The following is a 24,127-nucleotide window of genomic DNA, read 5'->3' as shown; positions in this document are numbered from 1 at the left end:
TCTTCATGTACAAGCGTACGTGTTATTTCTAGCCGCAGCCTCAACTTTCCAAAAACTAGCAACTATTATTATCATTATTATTATTTATTCATGCCATTTCTTTTCCATCACATACAAGATGGGCTTAGGGGAGGCAAAAGCGATAACAATCACTCTTGCTAGAGATCTGTCGCTCCTCATCAAGTTGTATACAAAGTAAATAAATATAAATAAAAGAATTAATATATAAAAGTATTTGAAGCCAAAAGTTAGAACTTATAAATATTTAAATATAAAATTACTGGAAATGAATAAACTAATGTGCATAACTGAATAAGAATTTTAATTAATTGAAATTTAAATTAATTGCCAGAGACACAATAAATACAAAATAATACATGTGTAAGAGAGATACACCGGAAGAGAACAGTTACAATAAATATAATGAAAGTCTAAAGGGTCATCGGCAAACAGGAGGCTTGAATATTATTTAACATATGTTAATCATTACTTCACATATTGTTCTTATTCCTTGATCGGATATGTGGTTATTCTGCAGAATAGAAAATGCGTAAAAGAACGCTGTTTCAGCATTTGTCATAGGAAAAAACTTCGCCACGGACTACATTGTATTTCACTCTCGTTGGCCCACTACGATAACATGAACAGACGTGTGCGAAGTCTATCTCTTAGCCACTATTGAATATTCATCAAACATATTCCTGCGACCAATGACATTGTTTCCTATTGTGGTTTCGTCCAATCATTAGTCTCAAAATGTAATTTGCATATTGATAACGGGGTGGCGGTTATGGGGTGCGTGTAGCGCAATCAAGCATGGAGATTATCAATTCACCCATGACCTATAATCTTTTAGATACAATAGATAAGAAAAGATAATGTTTTCGTCAAATTGAATCACTTCTTTTGATGAAAAAATCACAAGAACACTTTACTACTATCCATTATTTCTGTTAGATACATCTTTGGATTAAGTGTTGTGGTGAAATGGTGTTTTTGGCAGTATATCAGTACAGCATTAATTGGAACACATTTTGCACACATTATAAACATGCCAGTTCGACTTTGTGTAGCTATTTTGACGAGCTCAGTTATGTCATGCCACGAATTCAGATTTCAGAATATAAACCAAAGCTACCATCACGGGTTTAACAAATAGTTGGACGTTTTTGCCGCAAAACCGCTAAGTACAAAGTTGTTATCTACTATGGTTGAGGCTGTGATGCCTAGGGTCACCGAAAGGGTACATCATCCAAGACAACTTTTTTATCCCGATTAATCCCTTTTGAGCTTAAAAAACGCCTGCAAAACTTAGCATGGCTGTCTTTAAAATGCACTTAAGAAACATTGTTGGCGAATTTTCGGTTTTTAAGTGTTTTTTTGATGCAAAAGTAAGTTGAAATACACGAAGGAAGTGAAACATGGATGTGCATGTTAAGCCTGCCTAAGCCACATGTCGATGACGGCTGGATAGTCTTGTGTGTTGTGTGTCGCCACATGCATTGTTTGATGTCATTCCTTGCGCCAGCCAAATTATGCACAAACGCAGCACGCATACACGGCAGCCATTTTGAAAGACCCGACTGTGCCAAATTTTCCGTCACATTTCTTCACCGTACCTCCCAAAAATATCACATAATCTCAACGGTAAGTTAAAAGGTAAATGTTATTGTTTAAGTAGAGTCACAATTTGGGGGATTATGGTCATTGTAAAGTCAGGAAAATGAAGGTTATTTGTGCGAAAAATCCCATAAACGGACATGATTTGCGTGGAAATTCCCGTGTCCACGCCCGTATTTTTTACTCGACATGATCTGAACGTTTGGCTGCAGATATTTTGCCCTATTCCAGTAATATTTTGAAAATAAAACGTCAGTAATCTAACCAATGCTTATTTGAGGAAGTAATTAAACATTAGGAAGTCGATAATAGAGAATATTTCACACATAATCTGCCTTGCGTTTGGATTAGTTGGGTGCCAGTTTGTAAGTGCGTGACGCGGAGTCAAACACGTACATGAACATTAGTCTGGTGGTGGCGGGGTCCGACTTCCGCGCGCGAGATAATGAATGAATGTAAATTCGTGGGGATGTGGTTACATTTTCTTTTCAAATATCTTACGCCCTTCTCCTACAAATGCAGCCTGAAGTATCACCGGTATTTTTAATATAAATTGATTGTTATTTTGAATCCCATTTTTAAAAAACATATAATTACCTAGGGATTACTGGTTGTGTAACAAACTTTTGGGGGAGAAATAAAAACTTTTCTGTCCAAATTTGGTGAAAAAGGTGTATTTATAAAAAAGGTAAATTTGAGCTTTATCAAAGTCTTTGAGAACTGTAAAGAGTAGTTTTTTGTTCTGTCATCTCTGAGGAAGTATTTGGTACCTTTTACACAACTCATAATTTTCAAATGCAAAATAAAGGGTCAGCAGTAATTCCTCATTGTTCCATTCTAATGATTCTGCCATCCAGGCCAAACATTTTGATGACAATATCCATCGGAAGGGATGAGATTGAGAAATTTTATTATTTTTGTGCCATGCCCTGTGTGCCATGCAATGCTTGATTCTGTCGCGATAATTTGTGACCAAAATGGCAGTCATGCTATTTAGCGTCAACACACACACAAGTAGCGTCACCAAAGCGTCAACAACTTGAAAATCTCCTTTAAAGATTTTAAAGTGGTTGTATTATATTTAACAGACTCTAATGTGCACACGCCACTGTGTGAAAGAGACAGTGATTTTGCTTCCAGATTCAGGCATGAAAATGAAAAATATTCACAATGTATGTGGTCCACTATCTTTCCTTTCTCTGCTGTCCACGGGAAAACAAGATGGCAGCTGGTTGGGTTGCACAAACAGGCTTGAATTTGTCGGTCGAATTTCCACACTCAAATATCATTTTAGATAAATATTGGATATGATATGAAGAAGCCTAATTAATATTGTAAATATAAAATTTTTGCATAAATGTGCTTGAATAACTTTTTGACACTTGGTGACACTTGTTGACGCTTTATTACATTAGTGCACCACTCATTCCAAATGAACTAGAAGCAGTCAGTTTGATGGCACTTTCTTTCTCTCCCTACATCACTAGTGAAACAGGAAGAATACCACAGTAGACCAACACCATTTTTTAGTGTTGTAATAAACACCACAGAGTTTAAAAAGGGGAGCCTGCTTATTTTTGAGGGACTTTAGTGAGGAAAGGGATACAGTATCTCAAGGAACCAGGATTAAAAAGTAAAGTTAACTCAAAAATTGTGACCTGGTTATGATCTGACATGGAATTCTTTCCATTGACACTCTTCAAACATCTGAGTGTTACACGTAAACCTTGTAATGCCAAATCAAAATCTGCTCCCAGCTGTTGCACAGTATAGTCAGTATTGTACATGTACAAATGAAGCCCTGCAATGCAATATTGACGGAGGTTGTCACCGCTATCATGTACTACATGTAACTCTCTGTAATTCAGTTTCATGCTCATTTTACAGCCAATGTTGACTAGAAAGTAATGTACGAAGGCAAGCACATCCACTTCTCAGAAGACCAGAAACCACTGTGCTCTTGCAGTACCAAAGTCTGCAAACAGCGCCGTCTCAATGGCTACGCATTCTGCATCCGTCACATTCTGGAGGATAAGTCGGCCCCCTACTACCAGTGTGAATTTGTCAACCGGTATAACGGACTGCCTTGCACGAACCCGATAAAGCGAGGGGGAGACAGCAAGTACGTATTCCATAATGTAGGGTTCCCCTCAAATGGCCCGTGAGTGCAAGAATTATGACCCACCCGTAACTGACCACTTATTCCTTATCCAGAGTTTGCAGGAATTTTGCAGGATTGAAGGAGCTGCATTCTAGCAGCAACATGTGGGACTGCACGTGCGATTTTTTGGATGATACAGGAGAAGGGCCCGAGAAAAAAGCGTAGGGTGTTAAGAGTGATGACAAAACTGGGGGCATTGTCACAGTTTGTAGGTAGAGCTGAAAACAGGGACTTAATTCCGTTGTAAGTTGTGATGTGTTTTGTTTAAACTTTTAGATGTTGTACTGTATCTACAGTGATAATTTCCTTGAAGTCCATTTTGAATCAGCTGCATAATTGGACCACTGTGAATAGACAGAATTGAGCACTCTGTGCCATAATTGCTTCCAAGGTAAAAGTTTAGTCTTGCTGTACCTAGTTTCATTGGATGAAATGACCAAAGTAAGAGACATTACACATACATGTACACACCAGCCTAAGTTGGGGGAATTTTGTCAGGAACCTCTCTGACGTTTCTTCCACTTTACAGGAAGCAGTACAAATTCTTTGTACCTCCTTTTTTCAAGAGTGCTGAGCCTCATGTAAAGTAATATTCACAAGGATGTACATGTACCTCCCTCAATCGTATGAAATACTTTCAATTGTCCTGGTGAGTTTTAAATGATTTAGGAGGGTTAGGGTTAGAGTAGGGCCCATCGTTTTGCAGTGGTTTTACAGTGGTAGTTTCAAGTCGAACAGATTCTTGCAAGATCAATATTGTTGAAAGATTGAAAAAAGATCATTTTTGATTTAAACAAACAAACAAACAACAACAAAAAACTTTGACTAGCCTGAACTGTGGTATGCAATCAGGTACAACATGTACGAACTGGACACGCATGTGCAGAGACACATTCATGTATAAATTTACTTCCCATGTGCCAAGATACGTGTACATGTACAGTACATGCATGCAATGCAATGACCGGGAGTTTTAATACTAGATGATAAAATCACTTGTTTGTTGATCAAAAATGGGTTTGGGTGGGTGGTCAAAAAAATTTGGAAAAAAGAAAAAAAAAATTTGAATGGCGGCTATGTACACAGCACATTGATTTATATCGCACTAAAGTTATTTTACTTGGCAGTGCCTTGCTCTCATGATGCATTCAGTGACACTGAGTCAGGACATTGTCACAACTTCACTGTCGTAGACTAAGGTGACACATTGGAAAAATAAAGTAGCATGACTTTGCACTTTTCCCACGTTACATCTTACAGTCTTTCTACTGACAATCATCAAAAGGGTAGGTAAGTGTGATGGGAAAGTTTTCTGCAGACATCAGATTTACTTCATTAGAGCCTCAGAAGAATGGCCCCTGGACATACATGTACAAATTGTTGTCACTGCACAGTTCCACACGAGACATTGTGACGACCAACTCTGCAGATGTTTGTGCAAGATTTCCGGAAGTGTGTATTAAAGACATCACTGCATTTGCACTGTATTTGACCCTCAAGCACAGTGCCAGTTTCAATATCAAATGTCCTGCATGTGTGTGAAATGCATGTATGCTGGGAACTTTACGTAACATTGAACGCACATGATCAGGTGTGGTCATTGACAGGTGAGTGTTCTCCTGCTGTGGTCACACAATTCATTTCATTCGTTCATTTATTTGAGGCATAAAAAGCTTCAATTTGGCATGTTTTCTGTTGCAGATACTGTGTCAGCCACTTGCAGGTTTTGGGCCTGGTCCCCAAAAAAGCCAAAAAGAGCAAGACGGGAGATGTTCCCATGGAGCAGAATGATGACACTAGGACAGAGGAACACAATGTCATGATTGGAGAACGTGTCAACAGGCCGAAAGTGCCCAAGGAGAAGAAGAAGAAAGACAAGCACAAGCGCAAGCACGAGAAACACAAGAACCGATCGAAGAAGTTGGATGTGACCCAGGCTGATACGGAAGTGAACGACAACTCTCTGACTGTCGATTCCCTGGAGTTGCTGTTGAGGTCCTCGCCTCACCTACCGGTAGCAGAGACGGTGAATCTTCCCCCTGTGGCTGCCCGCGATAGTCCCGAAGATGGCGGCACAACCGAAAAGCCAAAGAAAAGATCCCGCTCCCGGCAGTCCACACTGCAGGACCGCATGCGGGACAAGCTGGAGAAGAACAAGGCGCGGTTAAAACTGCAGCGGGACCGGGAACTGCAGGCCAGGCTGCAGCAGCCTGGCAAACCACAGTCACCCGATCAGTGCACTACCTCACCTGCCCCGTCGCTGGCAACCCCATCCTCCAGTCTTTCCCAGCCCTCGCTGTTCACGGACTTCAGTGACCATCTACCCTCCATGCCGCCTCACTTAGCACATTCCAAGACGAAAGCAGACACCACCAACTTGCCGTTTGCAGTGACCAACCTCCCACCACTAAGTGCCTCTGTTGTGCAAGCCCAAACCAAGAAACCCAGGACGTTGTATACAAAGAAGTTAGGACTGAAATCTGTGGACAGTCTCCGAGAAATTTATCAAAAGGAAGAAGAGAGACGCTTGGATCTGTTTTCATTAGGTAAGTAACCAACGTTATGTAGACTTTTTTGTGTTTTTGTAACATCAATACGGATCAATTTCATGTATCGTACATGTAGCTGGGTATTCTTTGAAGCCTTCGAGGTGTTTTGTAAGGCGTAGCACAGCAAGAATTAAGATTTGACTTGAGGCGCATGTACATGTACACAGTAAAATGGTGCTTAAATAGGTTCAGGGTATCAGACTGATACTTTACATGGACACTGATACTACCAGTGTACATAAACATTTAAAGTGGCACGTACTGTATCCAGACTCCGGTACTAGACTCCTTCGGTACGATACTTGTAAATCTTGTGCTATTTGCGTTGTTGAATTTCTGCAAAGTTCACAGTTAAAAATCTGAAGTTTGTATACTAACCCAATTCCACAAAGCAAGTGCCTAATTGTCAGATTGTGCCAAAATAATTTGCAATCATGTTGATCCTGACGCACCTTTTATGTACATGTAGCCATATGTATGTACAGTTGTCAGTACTACATAAAAATGTTCAAGAGATCTGTTTTTCTTACAATGTAATTCAAATATTCATTCAGAGTAGACCAGGACTAAGACTTGCTAGTAGAGCAAACTTCTGGGGAAGTTCCATGGACATGTCGCGGTGTGCTGTCCAACAGTCTGGATTTCAGCCAGCAATGGAGAATTAGATGTATCAAATTTGTTCCAGCTTGAAAAGCAGGGCTTCTTTATGTAAGCTGTTTTTCATACATGTACATGTACGTTTGCAAGACAGAACCTCCAGTAACAAACGTGAATTTCCTACCTTCAAATTCTAGAATTTGTGATCTGTGAAAATTTTGCCTAGAGTAGTGTGATCCAGCAGTCGATTCAGTCAGTCCAACCCATTCATCAACAGGATTGTAAAAAAAAGCAGTCTTATTGGGTTAATTCGTCTTTGTGCTTGTGAATTACCTTACGTGTAGGTCACCAAAGTGCACGTACATGTACTGTACACCTGCTAGTTTGATGTCCCGCTTGGGTCACAGTCTCTTCCAGTGCCAGCATATGTAACCATACTGGTACCATACATGTACATTTGTACCAGTACGTGTACATATATCATAATATCTGGATCAAGGTGATTTTTTTTCAGGGAATGAGGGGGGAGTCTTTAATGAATGTGAAATTACTGTTTATAACCATGTGTTGATTTCACTGCAACAGTTTTCAAAAATAAGTCATGAGAGCATGCGTATACGCTGTACATGTATGTGTATACATATACATGTACATGTATGTGTATACATATGCATGTACATGTATGTGTATACATATGCATGTACATGTATGTGTATACATATACATGTACATGTATGTGTATACATGTACATGTATGTGTATACATATACATGTACATGTATGTGTATACATATACATGTACATGTATGTTTGTACATGTACCGGAGTTATCCTTAGTGTGGAAAGTGGGCAGTAGTTTCATTCATTCATTATTTATTTCAGCAGGAAAAATTTACAACCATTTGTAAGAAGTGTGATTAGATACAGTACAACGCAAGAAAAAAAGGCATAATTAACTAAGTGTCTAGAAAAGGACCGAAATTCCAAACAAGAACAAAAATGAAACCCTAGTATCCTCATCAACCTTGCTCCTGTGAGATTATTCAAACAACATGTTAACTTGCATGTAATTACACACAAAATGTGATAAATACCATTATTATACAATATACATGTAAATTGGAACCAAATGGCATGTGTTTAATCCAAAATAAGTATACCTGTACATCAAAATGTGTAGGGGACAATCAAAAATTCACGCCCGAGATCTGACAACCTGATAAGATAATTGCCTCTTTCCCTAAAAATAGAACAGATGGTTAGACACGTTTAAGAGCACTTGTCCTAGTTGCATGGGCTTGTTATGTCACTCAAATGTAGTGTAATTGAACAAGAGTTAGAACAAATGCTTGGCCTACTCCCTAACATAATAATTATGTGCTGCATGCTACTATTGGTGTACCGTATATATGCGCCTCAGTGTTAAACAAGAATTATCTGTCAGTGTTGATGACAGGATTTCCACTGCCCAATTCGTACTCAAGCAGGCAGTCCACCTCAGAGATGTACATGTACGTGTAAGTGACCACTGACCACCTCAGCCTTTTGGGGGCCAGTATTGCCACCTCACACCAAAAAAAAAAGAGAGAGCAAACAGAGAAATAAGAAAATGAGTTGGAATAATTAACGTTCGGCTTACAAATACAAGATTTACCGGTATTTGTTTACAGGAAATGGATTGGTAGTCAATGTACCATGGGAGTACATACATGTACATGTACATGTATCTTAGCCATGTTGCCACAGTTGGCAATACTTCCAATTGCCCCGAGTGTCTTTCACCACCTTGTACTTATCAGCATCCCAGGGGAAACCCTGGTTGGTTACATGATCACTTCAAAATGCACATGTCCATGTGCCTGTTGCAAAACCTTTTTTTTTAATCATAAACTGTCTGACATGTATTTCAGATTGTCATTTTATCCTGTATGCCAAATTATTTCAAATGGAATGCAATACCGATCGTGTAGGTCCCTAATTTAAAAAGGACCTCTTTGTTATTTTATAAAATCTTTTTATTTATTATTATTTTTCTAGTTCCCAGTACATGTGAACACAGCTGTTCTTCAAAGTTCTTGTTCACATTTAGACATAACATTTTTGTCGTTACAAATACATGTACATGTACGTTTATGTCGTGCATGTAATTTTTATTCCTCCATGTTGTAAAGTGTACACAATATGCATGTACAAGTGCTGTACATGTACTTTGTGTGTGTACATCAACTCCCGTACATGTACAAAAATATGTGTACACGTAGATGTATATTGCCAGCATGTCCATGTATGCAGCCGACATGTACATGTGCATCCAAATTGGACAGTTGGTCACAGATGTACTCAGGTACCAGTGTACATGGATGGACATGTGGGGTTCCTGTCGCTACCATACATGTACATGTATGTCTGGGCACTTGGTTTTTTGAGTTTTTTTTGCATTGCTTACAGTTCGCAGACTCAGTCACACACGTTCGAGTGACCTTTTCATAAATAAATGTCATCTCATGACTTCAACATCCCCTACCATGCACATTCATTTATAACGTTGACTGTATCAGTAAACATGTGGTGAACAGGTGGCATACTGTGTATGCCAAAATTAGATAGTGAGCTACTTGTGCTGCATCATGTAGTGCCTGTTTTCTGTAGTAGCCTCAAGGGGATTCCCCGTTTTTATATTCCCTCACACCTTTAAATGTCAACTCTGATCATGTGTATTAACAGTTCCAGGAAGCTGCCTTGGACATCATGTACATGTAGTATACATGTACAACAGATTTTTTTGGTAATATGACATATTGCATGTATATATGCAATACATGTACACAAGGGCAAAGTATCCGTATAATACAGTATATGTACTTGTAGTTAATATTCTTGTTAGACTGCAGTGAATACGCACGTTCATGTACATGTATCACTATTTGTTTTGTGCACGCCTTACAGTTTACCGCTGGAATGGTCTCGTATAAAAAATAAACATATAAAAGTCCCAGTTCTTATCCGTTGCGGTCATTTAAAAATTTGTTAGACAAAATAGTATAATAAATGTCCCTTGCCTTCACCTTTGGCATTATCAATGTCCATTTTCTCCTGATCCTATCTTAAATGAACGTTTAAGACCGACCTAGCACATCATATTTATTTCTTTATGAATATTGAATCTGATTTTGTCACATGTACATGTGTGAAAAAAGAAACATTGGCTATCATAATCACCCCGCCCTGAGATTTCGGGAGCCCTATTAAAGAATGTTTTATTGACAACAGAACCATTCCCCCTCCCCCCCCAAAAAAATAAAGAATATATAAAATTACCAACCTGAACTTGGGGGGTATAAAATAGAAAACAAGTATTTGGAGGGCCTTGTGGAACTGATTTGGTATTTTTTAACAAATTAAAGTTCGTCAGTTAGTAGGCAAGTGATGTACAATGTAAATGTACATGCACATGATGTAAATTGTGGATAATTCCAGAAATTAGGGGTCCTTTTTTTGTGTGTCCCTGTCACATTTGACATATGATTTTGGAAATTCAAGAGTGATGAATTAATGCAAATTACCTACCAAACAAACAGTAATAGTTTGAAATCAATTCCTTTGATATTTCCATGTCAAATAACAAAGGTCAGATGTACATGTAACATGGACACAAAAATGTCACCCTTTTGGACCCATAATTTCTGGAATTACCCGTGTAAACATAACAAGGTACCTGTAACTGGTTTCACACTACGCTTCTACCGGGGTATTCTGGGGGTTATAAAAAAAAAATAACCCTGAGAATACCTGGGTAATTCTAAGTGTTCACACTGCCCTTCTCGGGGTTAGAAATTCTCCAGGTTAACTGCCTCAAAATCCTACTAATTAACCTGGTTATGTTTTAACCCTACTCGCAACGTGGGTTAACCCACCAATCTCGGGGTTAACAGTGGCCTTGAGACAATTCATCGGGTTACCTTCGGAAGTATGAACGTTCGCTGGGTTTCCGTCAACGCAGATTTTCTCATCAAATAGATAGGACGGCACATGCGCAACCAGCGCTGCCCTCATCTCCATGGCCTCAGGCCTGGTGCTGCTGATGTCCACTGTGGCTGGTATCTTGTCGTTTTTATACATGTATTTCATATAGAGGACACCAGTCTTTTTGTATACAAACGCCATTATTATTTGTAAGGCACAAGTTGTGACCTCATGCTGCACGCATGACATGTCACGGGTATGTGTCTGTACTTAAATTGCATGCACATGGACAGTGTACATATTATTTATTATTATTATCTCCGGGCTGCCCCGACTGAATTGTGAGCACGGTTACAAATTACTCAGCTTTGCACAAAAGTGGGCATGCTAAATATCCTGGGTGAAGTTTGGAAGTGTGAAACCGATTCTCTGGGTAAGTTTATACCCAAGTATGAATAACAACCCTGGTGAATAAATTACAGGGGTACAGCCAAACAAGTGTGAAACCCGCTCGTATCATGTATACAGAAAGTAGGTCATGCTAAACTGTGGTTCATGATAGTGCACATTTTTCACCCTGTCTGGTTGGGTGTGTGAATAAACCCAAAGGTCATTTGATTGGAGGTCATTGAGGTCATCACTCAGGGGCACTTAGCCCAGCTAGCAGTGGGCTTGGAAACACTCCGACAAGGGGTGGGTTTGAAAAGTACTATGTATGTACTGTATACCTGTGCATGTGCACAGGACTTAGTGATCCAAAGAGGTGTTTCACTTTCATATGTACAGTGTAACATATACACAACATGTTTAACATGTGCAGGCATCCCACAATATACATGTACATACATGTATACTGCAACAGTTTAATCAGCTAACGTGGCTGCTGTGCAGTGATTGAAGTAGAGTGTAAACCCAAAATTGCAGCTTCTGTTGAAAATCCCTGTTTGTGGTCAGTTCTACTTGTTGTTAAGATTAGGAACTCAAATTCAACATGACATTCAGTAAGTGCCAGTTTAAATTTATGAACATGTACATGAGTTACATGTGGGAAAGTCATACATTTGCTTGCTGCTCCTTTTGCACTGATTAAAGGGAATGATGCCTTGCCATCCATGGTTTGTTCATTTTTATATAAATATATATATATATTTGCAGTACCTTGTATGTACATGTACATACTGGTACATACATGTACATTTGTGTAGGGGATGCATGAAGAACCTGACTTTCCCAGCTACATGTATGCCTGCACTTGTGTGGGAGAGTTCTGCCACTGTTGCTGCTGTTATCAGCAAATTTGCGGTAAAATTGGAAATCCATACTTTGTCTGAAACCAATCAACCAAATTACTTCCCATGAAATTAGTGACATGGCAAAAAGTCAATTCTGCCATTATGACAGTCAAATCGCTTGGAAAGATCCACTTGAATTGAATTCATCATTTGAGGCTATAAATATTAATTTAGTTTTTGGTTGCTTTTTGTAGCAAAAAATAGGTATGTGTTGCCCAGAAAAAAAAATGTTTTGTATGATAATGTATGTGACTTCATAGTTTCCTCCTGTCCAAACTGGAAGGCTAGCAATGGCAGCACCTACTTGGGTGACTGGTTTGCACATGGAAACATGTGGGTATGAAGTGATGGCATGCATGCATGCATACTTGTGGTCTGCCAGCATTGGAAAGGCAAGAATGCTGTTACAATATTTGGGCTTGGATGCCGTTCCTGTCCTTGCTTGCTCCTGTCACAGGGTGGCCCCAACCATGGGATCGGGTCGAGGTTGATATTGGTTGGACACACTGTCCCCCTGTTTACAAAGCTAGGAGGCCAAACTCACAACATGCATGTACTTGAACTGGTATGTATGAGAAAATAAAAAATCATAGCAGATCCGATTTCTTGCTCGTGTTACCGTAGTATACATCCCTCAGTACCTTTGCATCAAGCAAAAAGGGGTCATCCGTGTAAGATTTTACATACACCATAGGGCAGTGATGTTTTGAAAAGAATGCTTGTTCGGGTGTCATTAAAGTTTGTTTTATCTCTCTTTTACAGGTTTAGAACACTCATCAGATGAAGATGAAGAGGACAGATGCTTTCCACACAGATACATGCCCAGATTCCCTGACTGTAGCAGTAGTGAAATCAGTATGAGGTACATACCGGTATCTGGCTTTTGTGTAGGTTTTCTCGGCCAGTTTCAGCAAAAATCCACTCCTTTTTAGCATTTTATGCTTTCACATTGGCACAGATGCTACGGTTGGTTTGTTTTGGGGGTTTCTTTTTCCTTATTCCGACATTCAGATTCGTTTTTCGTGCACTCTTTTTTTTTTCTAGCTTTGCCATTATATTTCATTTCCATCATTCCACTTCATTGATTGGCATTCAGAGCTGAACTATCTTCGGTGTAATCTCTGCCGCCTTTTTTCAATAGGTACAGTCAAATTAAAACTTATCAAGGCATATAGGCTTAGGATGTTTTACCTGCGTGTAATTTTCCTTTTCATTGACAGTAAATTTATTTTGCATTCTGAACGTTAAGTTCGGGCATATTAGAGAAGTTAATTCCTTCATTCTTCTGTTGCAAGTCTTTGTGTATGATATTCTTATTCCATAATCTTTTTTTGTTATGATTGTGAATGATTCCTTTGTATCATTTAATTTTTATTTGTATGGACATTTGTCTCTTGAGTCAAATCAGAAAGGTTTTCAGTTTGCTCTTTGTTGTGTGTAAAAAAAGTATAAGTTAACAAAAGCTCAGGGAAAATAATTTAGGGCAAACCTTATAACACGCAAAGAGACAAAAGAAAAAACTTGTTTACAGGCCTTTCTCTGCATTGCTGCCCAGGAAAGCGCTAATCAGTTTTTCCCTTTCTGCAGTGTTCACTTTTCTGTAAGAACCCAGCCTCCACAATTTTAATTTTTTAATGAAGTCACTTTGACAAAAAGCTGTCCCACAGTCCACCGTTATAAACCTTTTTTTCCTTGGAAATCAGATTTTATATAGGAGTCCAAATGCCTTTATTTCTGGAACAAATTTGAATTCCCACTTGTAAGTGAAATAAGATTGCTTATTGAATAAGTTGAATGCCTGATCAACCTCTTTCTGAGCCCTTTGACGAATGTAAATGAACAAGATGACCTTTGGAATTTGGATGAACATATTTCCCGAAAGAATGTTCAGTGACAAAATCCAATGCCTGCTTTGAATTTTCAAATGCTTGTGTGAAGGATCATTCATTTTAAAACAAAATTATATGGGCCCTGTGTTAAATTGAATTACTTTTTTGCTGAAATTGGCCAGGAAACCTACAGCAGTCAACTTGAACTTTACACAGACTGCACATGTATTCATTCAACGGCGGCTGAATATTAAGCGGTGTGTAATTAAGCGGTGTGTAACGTAACTAAATGTGGAAGCCTGTTTTGCTGTGCTCATACAAGGAGCTTGCTGTGTCATTCCCCGTGTGTTGTGGCCTTTCCTTTCCTTTAAAATTGAGTCTTTAAATCTGAGTCTTTAAATATTTGCTTATACCATTTTACATCTTTCACAGTAATAGACAGAGGTCATCCTGAGCAGAGATCTAGCCATGCTCAGAATTAAGAAACGAGAAGGAATTTGTGTTCCTTTTGATCTTGACCACAGAGACACATGTTAATAGAACAAATAAATGCCTTATATGTGGAATTTTAAAATATACGGTACTTAGCATGTTACTTAGATATTATTTGTTTTGAGTGCTGTAATTCAAAGAAGGCAAAACATGTTCAGGGTAAAGCACTCGCAAAGGACCTCTTAAGAAGAGATGTCAAATCTATTTATCTACAACCGAAGTATTAATGTTTATTGTTCTCACTGAAACTTTGTCAGATGTGAGTGTTTTTTAATGGATATCTTGGTTCGATTTGCATTGCAGTAATTCCCCAGACAGACCCACCAGGCAGGAGCGTCTGAACGAGCTAAGTGCCCGCTTGAGGAGCCAGTGTGCCTGTCTAGTGCAGTCAGACCGCGGCCAGCGCAACCAGCGGCTCAGGGCCAAGAGGCTGTGCCTGGCCCTCATCAAGGCGGCCAGGGAGCACTCCTTTGGCACTGCAGTGTCCCTGCTGGGACTGCGCAGGCAGCCACTGACAAGGTGGGTGCCGACCAGTCAGACAGTTAGGGATTGATGGACACCCTAAACAAACAGGGATGGAGACTTGGCGAAGCGATATTGCAGGAAGAAGTCACTTGTAGCAGGCCTCGAATTTCATTTTATTTAGGGCATTGGTGGACTGGCTGAAATAAAGGGCACTAATGCCAAACATGAGGGCATTAATGCCATCAGCGTACCAAAGTTATGGGCAGTGATGCCATCCCAATTTTTTTTATATTTCACAAAAATCAATATTCATTCAGGTCTAAGAAAAGGTCTAAGTGCTCTAACCACTGACCGAATAAATCTATTGGTTCCGGTGGGCATCCTGTTCCAACAGAGGGCATTTTATGACAAATCAAACTTCACGAAACATGTTCCTGGGGCTAGTAATTCTTACCCTTTGGGTGGTACTGCCTGTCTTAGCATAATTGTTTCAGCACTGATTTGTGCTTAGCTCTGTGAATGTGGACACAGGCCCAGTTTCATTGCCATCCTAAGCAAGTAGAACGCTTATCAAATTTATGCACTGAGCAAAGCCACAAGTGGTATGCATTGCATTAACACTGTACCTTGCTGCTCGTTTCTGAAGAGGCTTGACAAATTTCTTAACTGAACAGCCCCTAGAAAGTACTGAGGAATTTTCAAGCTGGTGTGCTCTTACTTCAATAGACCACCATTGGCCTTCGCGCTTGCTGTTTTATAGTCAAGCCCATTGCAAGTCCTTCACCAGTCATCCAATCTTAAGCCAAAAGCATTTGTTCACCATATTACTCGTGACTGGACTTGTGAGAGGACGTGCGATGGACTAGACTACAACGGTGTTTGTGTCTTGTTACCGAGAGCCTGCATTGCATACTCAGTTTGTATCTATTTTGTCTTCTACCAGACCCAAGGTAGAGCTCCCACCAGACAGGACCTGCATCAGCAAAGAGGAGGGCGGGGAGGCATGTCAGGAGGAGGCCATGCCGTACTCGAGACACTGCTATAGACGTATCCTTATCCAGATGATAGCCAGTAGAAGCACTGCATGATGTAGTGCACCAGCAGAGCTTTGCTTTTAGGATTGGGGTTTTACCTCTCGTTATCATTCTATGATGAGGGATTTGTGAATCAGAGTGAGATAGGCTTGTAAGTGAGTCTTCAAAGTGGAATTGTTTTCTTGTGTGCTGCACGTTAACACTGAAGAAAGAATGATTAATTACAGGATTATATGTAAGAAGATCATTTAAGTTCTTAGCACTAGTCCCTTGATGACAGACAGCCTACTGTCCAGAGCATAAGGGTTTTTTGTTCGAGGTTCTTTTCAAACTCACACAAATCCACACAAAAAAAGATTTTTGTATCACAGGGTGTGACTTCCTGTCAGTCTTGTTTCCACCAGACTTGGGGTTTTTTTTTTGGCCTTTTCCTTAACTGCACCGTCTCTCAGACATACTGGAGGATGAGCACCAGGAGTTATTCCACCAGTGTTCAGCGGAGTTTCCAGGGGGCTTCCGCTGCATAGAGCCTGCCTTCGACATGCAGAACGACAACCCCTTGTGTCTTGAACACAGCAAGAGAATGGTGAGCTTTGTTGGGGGAGCCTAGGGAAATCTTTTCTTTTTTGAGGGTTCCAAATTCACTCCAAGTAGGAAGGAGCCACATCAGGTCATGGACTGGTTCTTATCAAAGCCCACACATGCTTTCTTTCCTTTCTGGTAAACCTACTTCTGCCAGGCACTGACTGCTTAATGGCCTTGTCAATGTTTTGACATTGGAAGTATACGATTTAGCTTAAAAGTGAGCATCTTGGCTGTAGGTTGGCATTATTTCACTGATGCAAAATATGTGTAATGCGCATGATACAGGCTCTGATAAGAGAGCATGGGATGCCAGAGGCCTTGTGAAACAAATAAGGCATGCTCTTCTTACCTCATTCTGTGTAGATTTTCTGAAGAAAAATGTCTACATATAATGAACAGGGAAATGAAAGTAGTTGAAGTAATGACTAGTTCTTGATTTAGCATTCTCTGATCGGAAATAGAGCACAGTCTTGAGGCTATGACATTCAGGCTGGTAACCTGTTCTTGAGCCACATCTGAATCTGTTGTTTAGAGCTAGGTCTAGGTCTTCTCTCCATTGGTAATACATTGAGGGGCACTGACAGTAGACCTAGGTGTAGCTCTGGAAGCCTATTTTGGGCTTGACCTTGCTTAAGGAACCTGCTCCTGCTCTGCAGCATGCGGTAATCAAATCAGTAAATTACATAGTGCTTTCATCGGTGTACCAAAGCACTGCACATGATGCCATTACTCCTAATCGATGGGCTAATTTAATATTGGATCCATCTGGGCTCCCCGGGGGAACACACATAGCACATAGTGGATGCCTCTGGCAACGTCCCTCTGTAATCGTCCATGCGCACAGTGATCACAAACCCCACTCCCATTATGCTCATGTGATGCTGGAGAGAAGGGGAGAAAGGCAAGTGATAGTGTTCACTTGACCCGAGGGATAATGTGCCGAGTCCAAGCATGTTCTTGAATCCACACCACAAAATTGCTTCAGCCATAAGATTGCCAATCAGTGTTCCTCACCACCAGTCCTCTGCACTTGTCGAGTTGATCTCAACTTTTTTTTTCCCCCAGAGCCCATAGAATTTGACCGCAGTGGCCAAGTAATTGTACTACAGTACTAATAGTTTCACTGGCACTGAAGCGCACTGTTGTATTCTTTTTGCGGAGTTGCACCTATCTTATTGCTTCCCTTGATTCCCAGATTTACTTGAAGGGTTACTGACATGGTAAAGGTTTGTTTTTGCTGTGAGGTCTTTTGAACTTTAACCCCACCGTCTTCCTGACCTTTGCAGCGACTGCAGCCGAAGCAGAAGAAGCCTCGAAAGAAGACAAAACCTTCTGCGCTGACAAGACCCAACAAGAAGAAGAAGATTCGTCGCAACGTGCGACCTCAGAAGCCAATACCTCCAGCAGGTAAGTAGGGCACCACACTCCAGTACCAAAATCCAAAGGATGTTGTTGTTGTTTTTTGTTTTTGTTTTTTCAAAATGGAAGGGGGAATAGAAGGAAGTGGTCTCAGTAGCAGATGCCAAAGGTCACACTTGTCGATAGTCACTGTTACAACCCAACACTTAATCTTATCAGTCCTGATTCGTCCAATTTCAATAAAATCTTCACATACCCAAGGGGGGACAGAGTTAACACCAGGCAAGTTTGAGCAGTGATCGCTTGTTAACCTTTTGCAGATGTTGTTTGGTATCCAGGATTATCTTTTGCAGGCAGGCTACTGGGGAAAGTTGATAAGTGGTCAACAGATGATTTGTCACTTGAACTTGCCTACTGTTGTCAATTCCTACTTTGTCACAGTATGGACAATGCTATACATGCATGTAATTACTTGTGGCTTCTTGTGCCTACTGGTGGCCAACCCTTTAATTTTAAGGGGGAAAATGGCAATCTGATCATGCCCTTTTTTTTGCCACACAAACAAATTACCAGTTCCCCAGTCAAACAGCGGCTTGCCACCATCGTTCAACATCGTCATGTCACGCCCGAGCCTTCCAGAAGACATTGACCCCGGCGACATGAACCTTGACCTGGGCATTGACACCTCGGACCTGCGAATGACCTCGGATGCTGACAACTCGGACCTGAACTCGGAGGCCGGCGGCAGTGACCTGTCGGAGATCTTGCCCAAGTTACCAATGGATATCCCCGATCTGGCTCTGTTTGAGTCGGAGGAGTTCACAAAGTTCGTCAAAGAGCACGAAGAAGGTGAGAAATTGACATTTGCCATCACCTGTACTACTGTATGTTTGTTTCTTTGTCAGTCATATTTTGGGGATAAGAATTTCGCTGACAGTTTAACGAAGATAAGCCTGAAGATCCCATTGGCTTGAATTTGTAGACCTTAAAACACTGGGCACGTAGGTTTTCTCTGCTTTCTGGAAAGTAAATTGAGCTGGAATTTTTAATGAGGTTAGTTTTTTGCCATTCTGCATTTGATTTTAAGTGTTTGGCTTACGGCCCTATGACAGTTCAAAGAATACGTTTACACGTGGGAACTCCATTTGAACACATTGCCATGGGCTACAAAATGAATCCAGAATCGTTGATTGTTTGTATCTGCAGCTGGTAAGAATGGAGATGGTGATTACATGCCCATACCAATGCCCACCAAGGAGGAGCAGGAGGAACTAGAACGGGCAATCCTGGAGGTCTCAAATACAGTCAACTCAGTGCAGGAATCCTTGGACCAGCTGTCCAAGCATTCTATGGACCGGCATTTACCCACCAGCAATGCCATGTTTGACGATCAGGACAACGGCGGCGACTCGGGCGACCAGGATGGGATGGACGGGCTGCCGCAAGACCTCCAGTCAGCTGCAAACCGGTTACTGCAGGACACCATGCGCCAGAATTCGGTGGACGCCATGGGAGCCTCTATGCACCACCCAGTAGACCTTGCCAACAGCGTGTCGACGAGTAATATGGTGGTGACTCAAGCAGCTGGCCCGCTGCATGTGATGACCAACATGTCAGGACAGGCTGGTTTCCATGACGGCGGGGGTCATTTTGGCGGAGTCGGAGACCTCATGGGTCAGAATCAGAATGCCTTGCCAGTGGGGCAGTTGCACGGCCAGCAGTTGGAGCCATTGAGAATGCCCAACCCCGTCCTCATGGGCAATGGAATAGTCCAGATGAATAGTGCAATGTTGAACCTGCAGCGGCAGATAGCCAACTCGCCGCAGTCACCCCACGGCAACCCTATGTCACCTCATCATGTGCTGACACCCCACGGTGCACAGATCAGCAGTGCCATGCTGCAGCAGCCCAGAACATTGGCCGGGCAGCCCAGCCCCATGCACAGCCCGGCCATCTCGCTGACCTCCAGCAACAACCAGCAGATGTCACTCCCAAGCTTCCGACAGACCTGGAGCGTGGCGCCCTCCCCTACAGCACACCTGCTGGGCAACAGCAGCCTGCTGGGTGTAATGAATCAGCACAGTCCAGACTCCACCCCGAGCCACACCCCGAACCATGCCCCTACCCTCTACCCGCAGATGAATTTCACCCAGAAGCTTAGCTTCCCAACAAGTGCCACTGATCTGGCCCTGCCCAAAACACTAGGGACTGCCTTCAACACAAACAACTCGGCCACCATCAATTCTGCCGGTCAGAATCACCTCAGTTATGTTACAAGTTTAGCACACACCCACGAAAGCAGCACTGAAAGTGTGGCCACCAGCTCAGTGGCATCAAACTTCACAACGAAAGCGAGTACAGTCACGTGATATACAGCGCTGACCCACACTACTTCTTGTTGGTCGTAAACTGCATCAACTGATGTTAACGGATTCTCTTAAAAACACTTCTGACTAGATCTGAGAAAAGCCAGACCATAGGAAACAAAACCGAAGAAGCCATATCTGAAAGAGTGTATGCAGAACAAACCAAAATGCATACTCGGATTGCAACTGTAGAAATAATTCTGTGAGCAAAAAAAAGACTAGGAAATCGATATTGTGCTACAATAAAAGTTTCTGGAAAATGGCACCCGGGTTATAATTCTGAGTTTGCCAATCTCTCAAACAAGCTGCTTTGGTCCTTTTCATTCTTAGATCCAATCAGATTTGGCTTGGATTTGTATCTTGATTCTGTATCTTCTGTTACAAGAAATGTATGTGCAGAAAATCCACTGGCTTATCTCTCAGTTGGACACATACATGCGTTTGTTGCCTGTGTAACTCATCCAAGAGCAGCTATTGAATTCTTTAAAAAAAGGAAAGAAGAACAGATCTTAAGTATTTAGTGAGTCTAAACTTGAGCTTATTTGGACATTGATATGGGTACACATGTACATTGGGGAGGCCTCACCAAATTTGATGTCTGCTTTGTTGGAAATGTTTTACTTTTTAGAGTCAGATTCATCAACTAGTGTTTCATAAACATGTTTGTTGTCTCTCTTGTTTATGTTCAAATTAAGCCAATGTTTTTGTATTATTTGTTTATAGGTCTTTTCTGCTTGCGTGTGTAAAGGTTTCTCCTTTTTTTTCTCAAGGTGAATACAACCAGAAAGGAATGTATGTATGCTGACAAGTGTTGGTAAAAGTTTCTTTCACATAACTTGCCTGTCCAGCTGTCATTAAAAAGCAATGATATTTCTGTTTACTTGGCCCCATGTCTTCACAATGATCACATTCTGTACATGTACATTGGTTTGAAATCATAAGCTGTTTGGCTGAAAAAAAAAACAGAAGTCGCCATTTTGGCATGGACGTGGTAGTCGTACACCCATGCCCATAGCCCTTTACAGTGAGAGTAGCGCCACCTTCGGACTTTGGAACCAGAACGGCTGTTCATTATGTGTTGAGTACAGCTTTCAGCTTGCACTGACACCTAATCCACCATTTTGGTTGGAACAGTTGTGACACCCATGTCATAACGCTCCCTATAAAAACAGCTCTGCCCATGCCCAGTGATTTCATAAGTATTTAGTGTCTGAATAACCTTGCAGCAGCTGAAGTGAGACGTGCGCTTGGAAATTATGTACATGCATTTCCATCATGCTTAGTGAGTCATTTTCAGCTGATTCCGGGTAAATATGTACGCTGCACGGTTCTACTCCTCTCTCATCGTAGTAAAGTAAAGAGCACCTTCTCTACTTCACAGATTGTCCCCATTACTGATAGGAGTGCAGTGTGTGACCTTTAACCTTCATATTTTTAGTTTGCCAATGTTATTGAATTTGTTGAGATATTATTTCTACTAAATTTAAACTTGTCTCTTGCCTTATACACGTGCTTCACTTGGAAGGGGGTTGGCATTGGTGACTGCTTACACATGTAATTTCCACATTGGGTATAAAATCTTCCAGCTCCTAAAATCCAATGTTCAGTTGTGTATTTTTTTTCAAATATATTGTAGGTATGTTGAGTTTTGAAAAGGTTCTGTCGACTGTGTGGGGGTTTTTTAGTCTCTTCTGTATTTCGGTATTCCTGTGCAACGCATTGTTTGTCAAATTGTATTCATTAGTAAACTGAAGAAAGTTTTTTAAAAAAGTATTTCACAGATTTTGGAAGAATCTGCTGGCTGAAAAATGTAATGGTAGTCAACAATTTCTGTCCGAATTTTAAGCCCTTACTGTTACAGTTGAGCAAGTTTGAGATGAATTTGATTGAATTTACGGTCCCTCCTGTCCACCCTCAAGAAATCGTCACTTTCTGAACTGAACTTAACCCGATAGAGTCTAGTTGCCAAAAAAAAAGGTTGCATGTTCACGTATTTAAAAACTTGAACAGTTGTGTGGTAATTGTGGGGGCTTTTATTGGTCTGTTTCAGATGAACATTGCCTGATTAATTCTTTGACACTTGAGCCCAAGACTTACCAGAAGGTATGCTGTTATACCTTAGCAGGTAGCAATGAACATAGTTCACTTTGTCCGTCGAACTGAGAGCTTACATGCCTCCAACATGGCGCTTTTTTATATCACATATACTATTTTTGCTGCAAGATTGTCTAAAATGCAATGAAATGTATACATTTATTAACAGACAACAAAAAAGCTGTACAAACTGTTTTAAATTGTTCATCTTATATCTTCTGCACTGATGCAACATGTTGGAGGGAATTTACATAAGAATTGATAGTATTTTTGTTATATTTGGGGGGGAAAAACCAGTGTATTGGAATTAGGGAACCATATGATTGGTTCGTTCAGGAGAAAAATGTATTTTGTGTAATTACGTTTTATATGAAAAATATATATGTATATTGTAATGCATCAACTTTGGTAGCAATAAGGATTGTTCTCCTGCACATTTGAACAAAAAAGGAAATTGTCACAGTGAAGACACATTGATCCATCCCCTGTCAACATGAGAAGGCCCATTTTGCAAAGTCATACATGCATGTAGATGTGTCCAGCATTTGTTCAACTGTATTTTGTGTGCAACACAAATTGTCGCTCTTTTTTAGTATTGCTGTTTTTATTTGCTCCTTTTGACAAGTTTGCTAGCTCCTACCACGTCACAACCCCTCTGAGGTTGTCACTGTAAATTCTGCTCGTAATCTGAAGTCAGAATAACCGTCATGTTGTTTCCTTTTTTCACCCTTGCTTTATACCCGTGGCCCCTTGATGTTGGAGGGATACTGTTTGTTTTCTGTTATGATTTGTTGTTTGTTTTTTAGTTGGTTATGTGGTTCTTTCACCCATGACAGTTGTGTCTGACAATCTTGAAGTTTAGCTAGAAGGCATGAGCTTCAAAGAAGCAATTGAACTGCCGAACTTTTTGCACCCCCCCAAAAAAAGCCCCCAAAAGGTTGATCAAACAACAGGGTTTGGTTTTGTTGCCATATCAAAGTAAGAGGAGACAATCACTTTCTGACTTCTGTTCTTCAATTGGCTCTGTCCCCAGGGTTGGCCCATGAGGAAGAAGCCATGAAGAAATTGGCAGGCAGTATGTGACATGTGGAGAGTTGATGCATTGAAACTGCATGACAGAAATTATTCGGGGATGACAGGAAAGAATGTTCCACATATTTAGTTGCTGTGGTCCAGTCGCTTTTGCTGAATTATTTCCAAGACATCTACCAGCAAACCTTGCGTTATTTCAATAAATTGTGAACAGTTTTCACATTTAGGGGGTGTGCATGCCTCAAGTTTGGTCTCAAAACATGCCAACCTTCTCAAGTGTGATGTTAACACCTGTTTTCCTCACCCATTCTGTTTGGTTTTGTTATACTGGATACACCTTGATGTGTTGAACTTTTTTTTTTCTTTTTGGAGGATTCATTTTTGTACTTGGATTAACTTGAAATGCAGGGAATTTATTTTCATCCTAGACTCAATGTGGTATTTACAGAATTGAAAATACATTATTACATTAAGTAACATTTGAACACTGCCTGTCGTCTCATTTTATCTTCACCCAAACTTGACCCCATCTGTAAACCCCTCCCCTGGTCTGCTTTATCGTTTGCTTAATAATTACTCCAAGAAAAAGGGCACTATGGGCTCAACAACCATCATGTCCTAGCCCGTTTAGCCAGTCAAAATGGTATTTCATTTGTGTAAGTTTCTGATATTCTTTCTTAATGAGATCT

The 24,127-nt window shown here is 40.7% G+C and overlaps 1 protein-coding gene across 2 annotated transcripts; it reads left to right on the top strand.

The window, feature by feature from the left end:
- Positions 1 to 1,268: 1,268 nt before the first annotated feature.
- LOC110978092 (INO80 complex subunit D-B-like) lies at positions 1,269 to 23,923 on the top strand. 2 transcript variants are annotated; one of them, XM_022232786.2, is made up of 10 exons: positions 1,269 to 1,659; positions 3,508 to 3,742; positions 5,483 to 6,327; positions 12,945 to 13,044; positions 14,807 to 15,022; positions 15,912 to 16,015; positions 16,455 to 16,588; positions 17,874 to 17,994; positions 18,520 to 18,795; positions 19,153 to 23,923. In XM_022232786.2, the coding sequence occupies exons 2-10, from the start codon at positions 3,528 to 3,530 to the stop codon at positions 20,313 to 20,315; spliced, it is 3,174 nt and encodes a 1,057-aa protein (XP_022088478.2). In that variant the 5' UTR covers positions 1,269 to 1,659; positions 3,508 to 3,527; the 3' UTR covers positions 20,316 to 23,923. The 2 variants fall into 2 exon arrangements, with proteins under 2 accessions (XP_022088478.2, XP_022088477.2); XM_022232785.2 differs by having other exon boundaries at positions 1,270 to 1,647.
- Positions 23,924 to 24,127: the final 204 nt, after the last annotated feature.

Source organism: Acanthaster planci, linkage group LG08 (assembly GCF_054643075.1).
Source record: "Acanthaster planci isolate LZ-2023a linkage group LG08, COTS_SCS, whole genome shotgun sequence".
Lineage (NCBI taxonomy): Eukaryota > Metazoa > Echinodermata > Asteroidea > Valvatida > Acanthasteridae > Acanthaster > Acanthaster planci.
Note: the sequence above shows the minus strand (reverse complement) of the source record. Positions and strands in the feature narration are given on the sequence as shown.

Bases quoted from the DNA above. Each gene is read 5' to 3' on its own strand.
- LOC110978092 (XM_022232786.2), top strand. From the start codon at position 3,528: ATGTACGAAGGCAAGCACATCCACTTCTCAGAAGACCAGAAACCACTG. The intron at 16,016-16,454 runs GTATCCTTATCC...ACCGTCTCTCAG, and splicing joins CTCGAGACACTGCTATAGAC to ACATACTGGAGGATGAGCAC. The intron at 18,796-19,152 runs GTGAGAAATTGA...TTGTATCTGCAG, and splicing joins CGTCAAAGAGCACGAAGAAG to CTGGTAAGAATGGAGATGGT.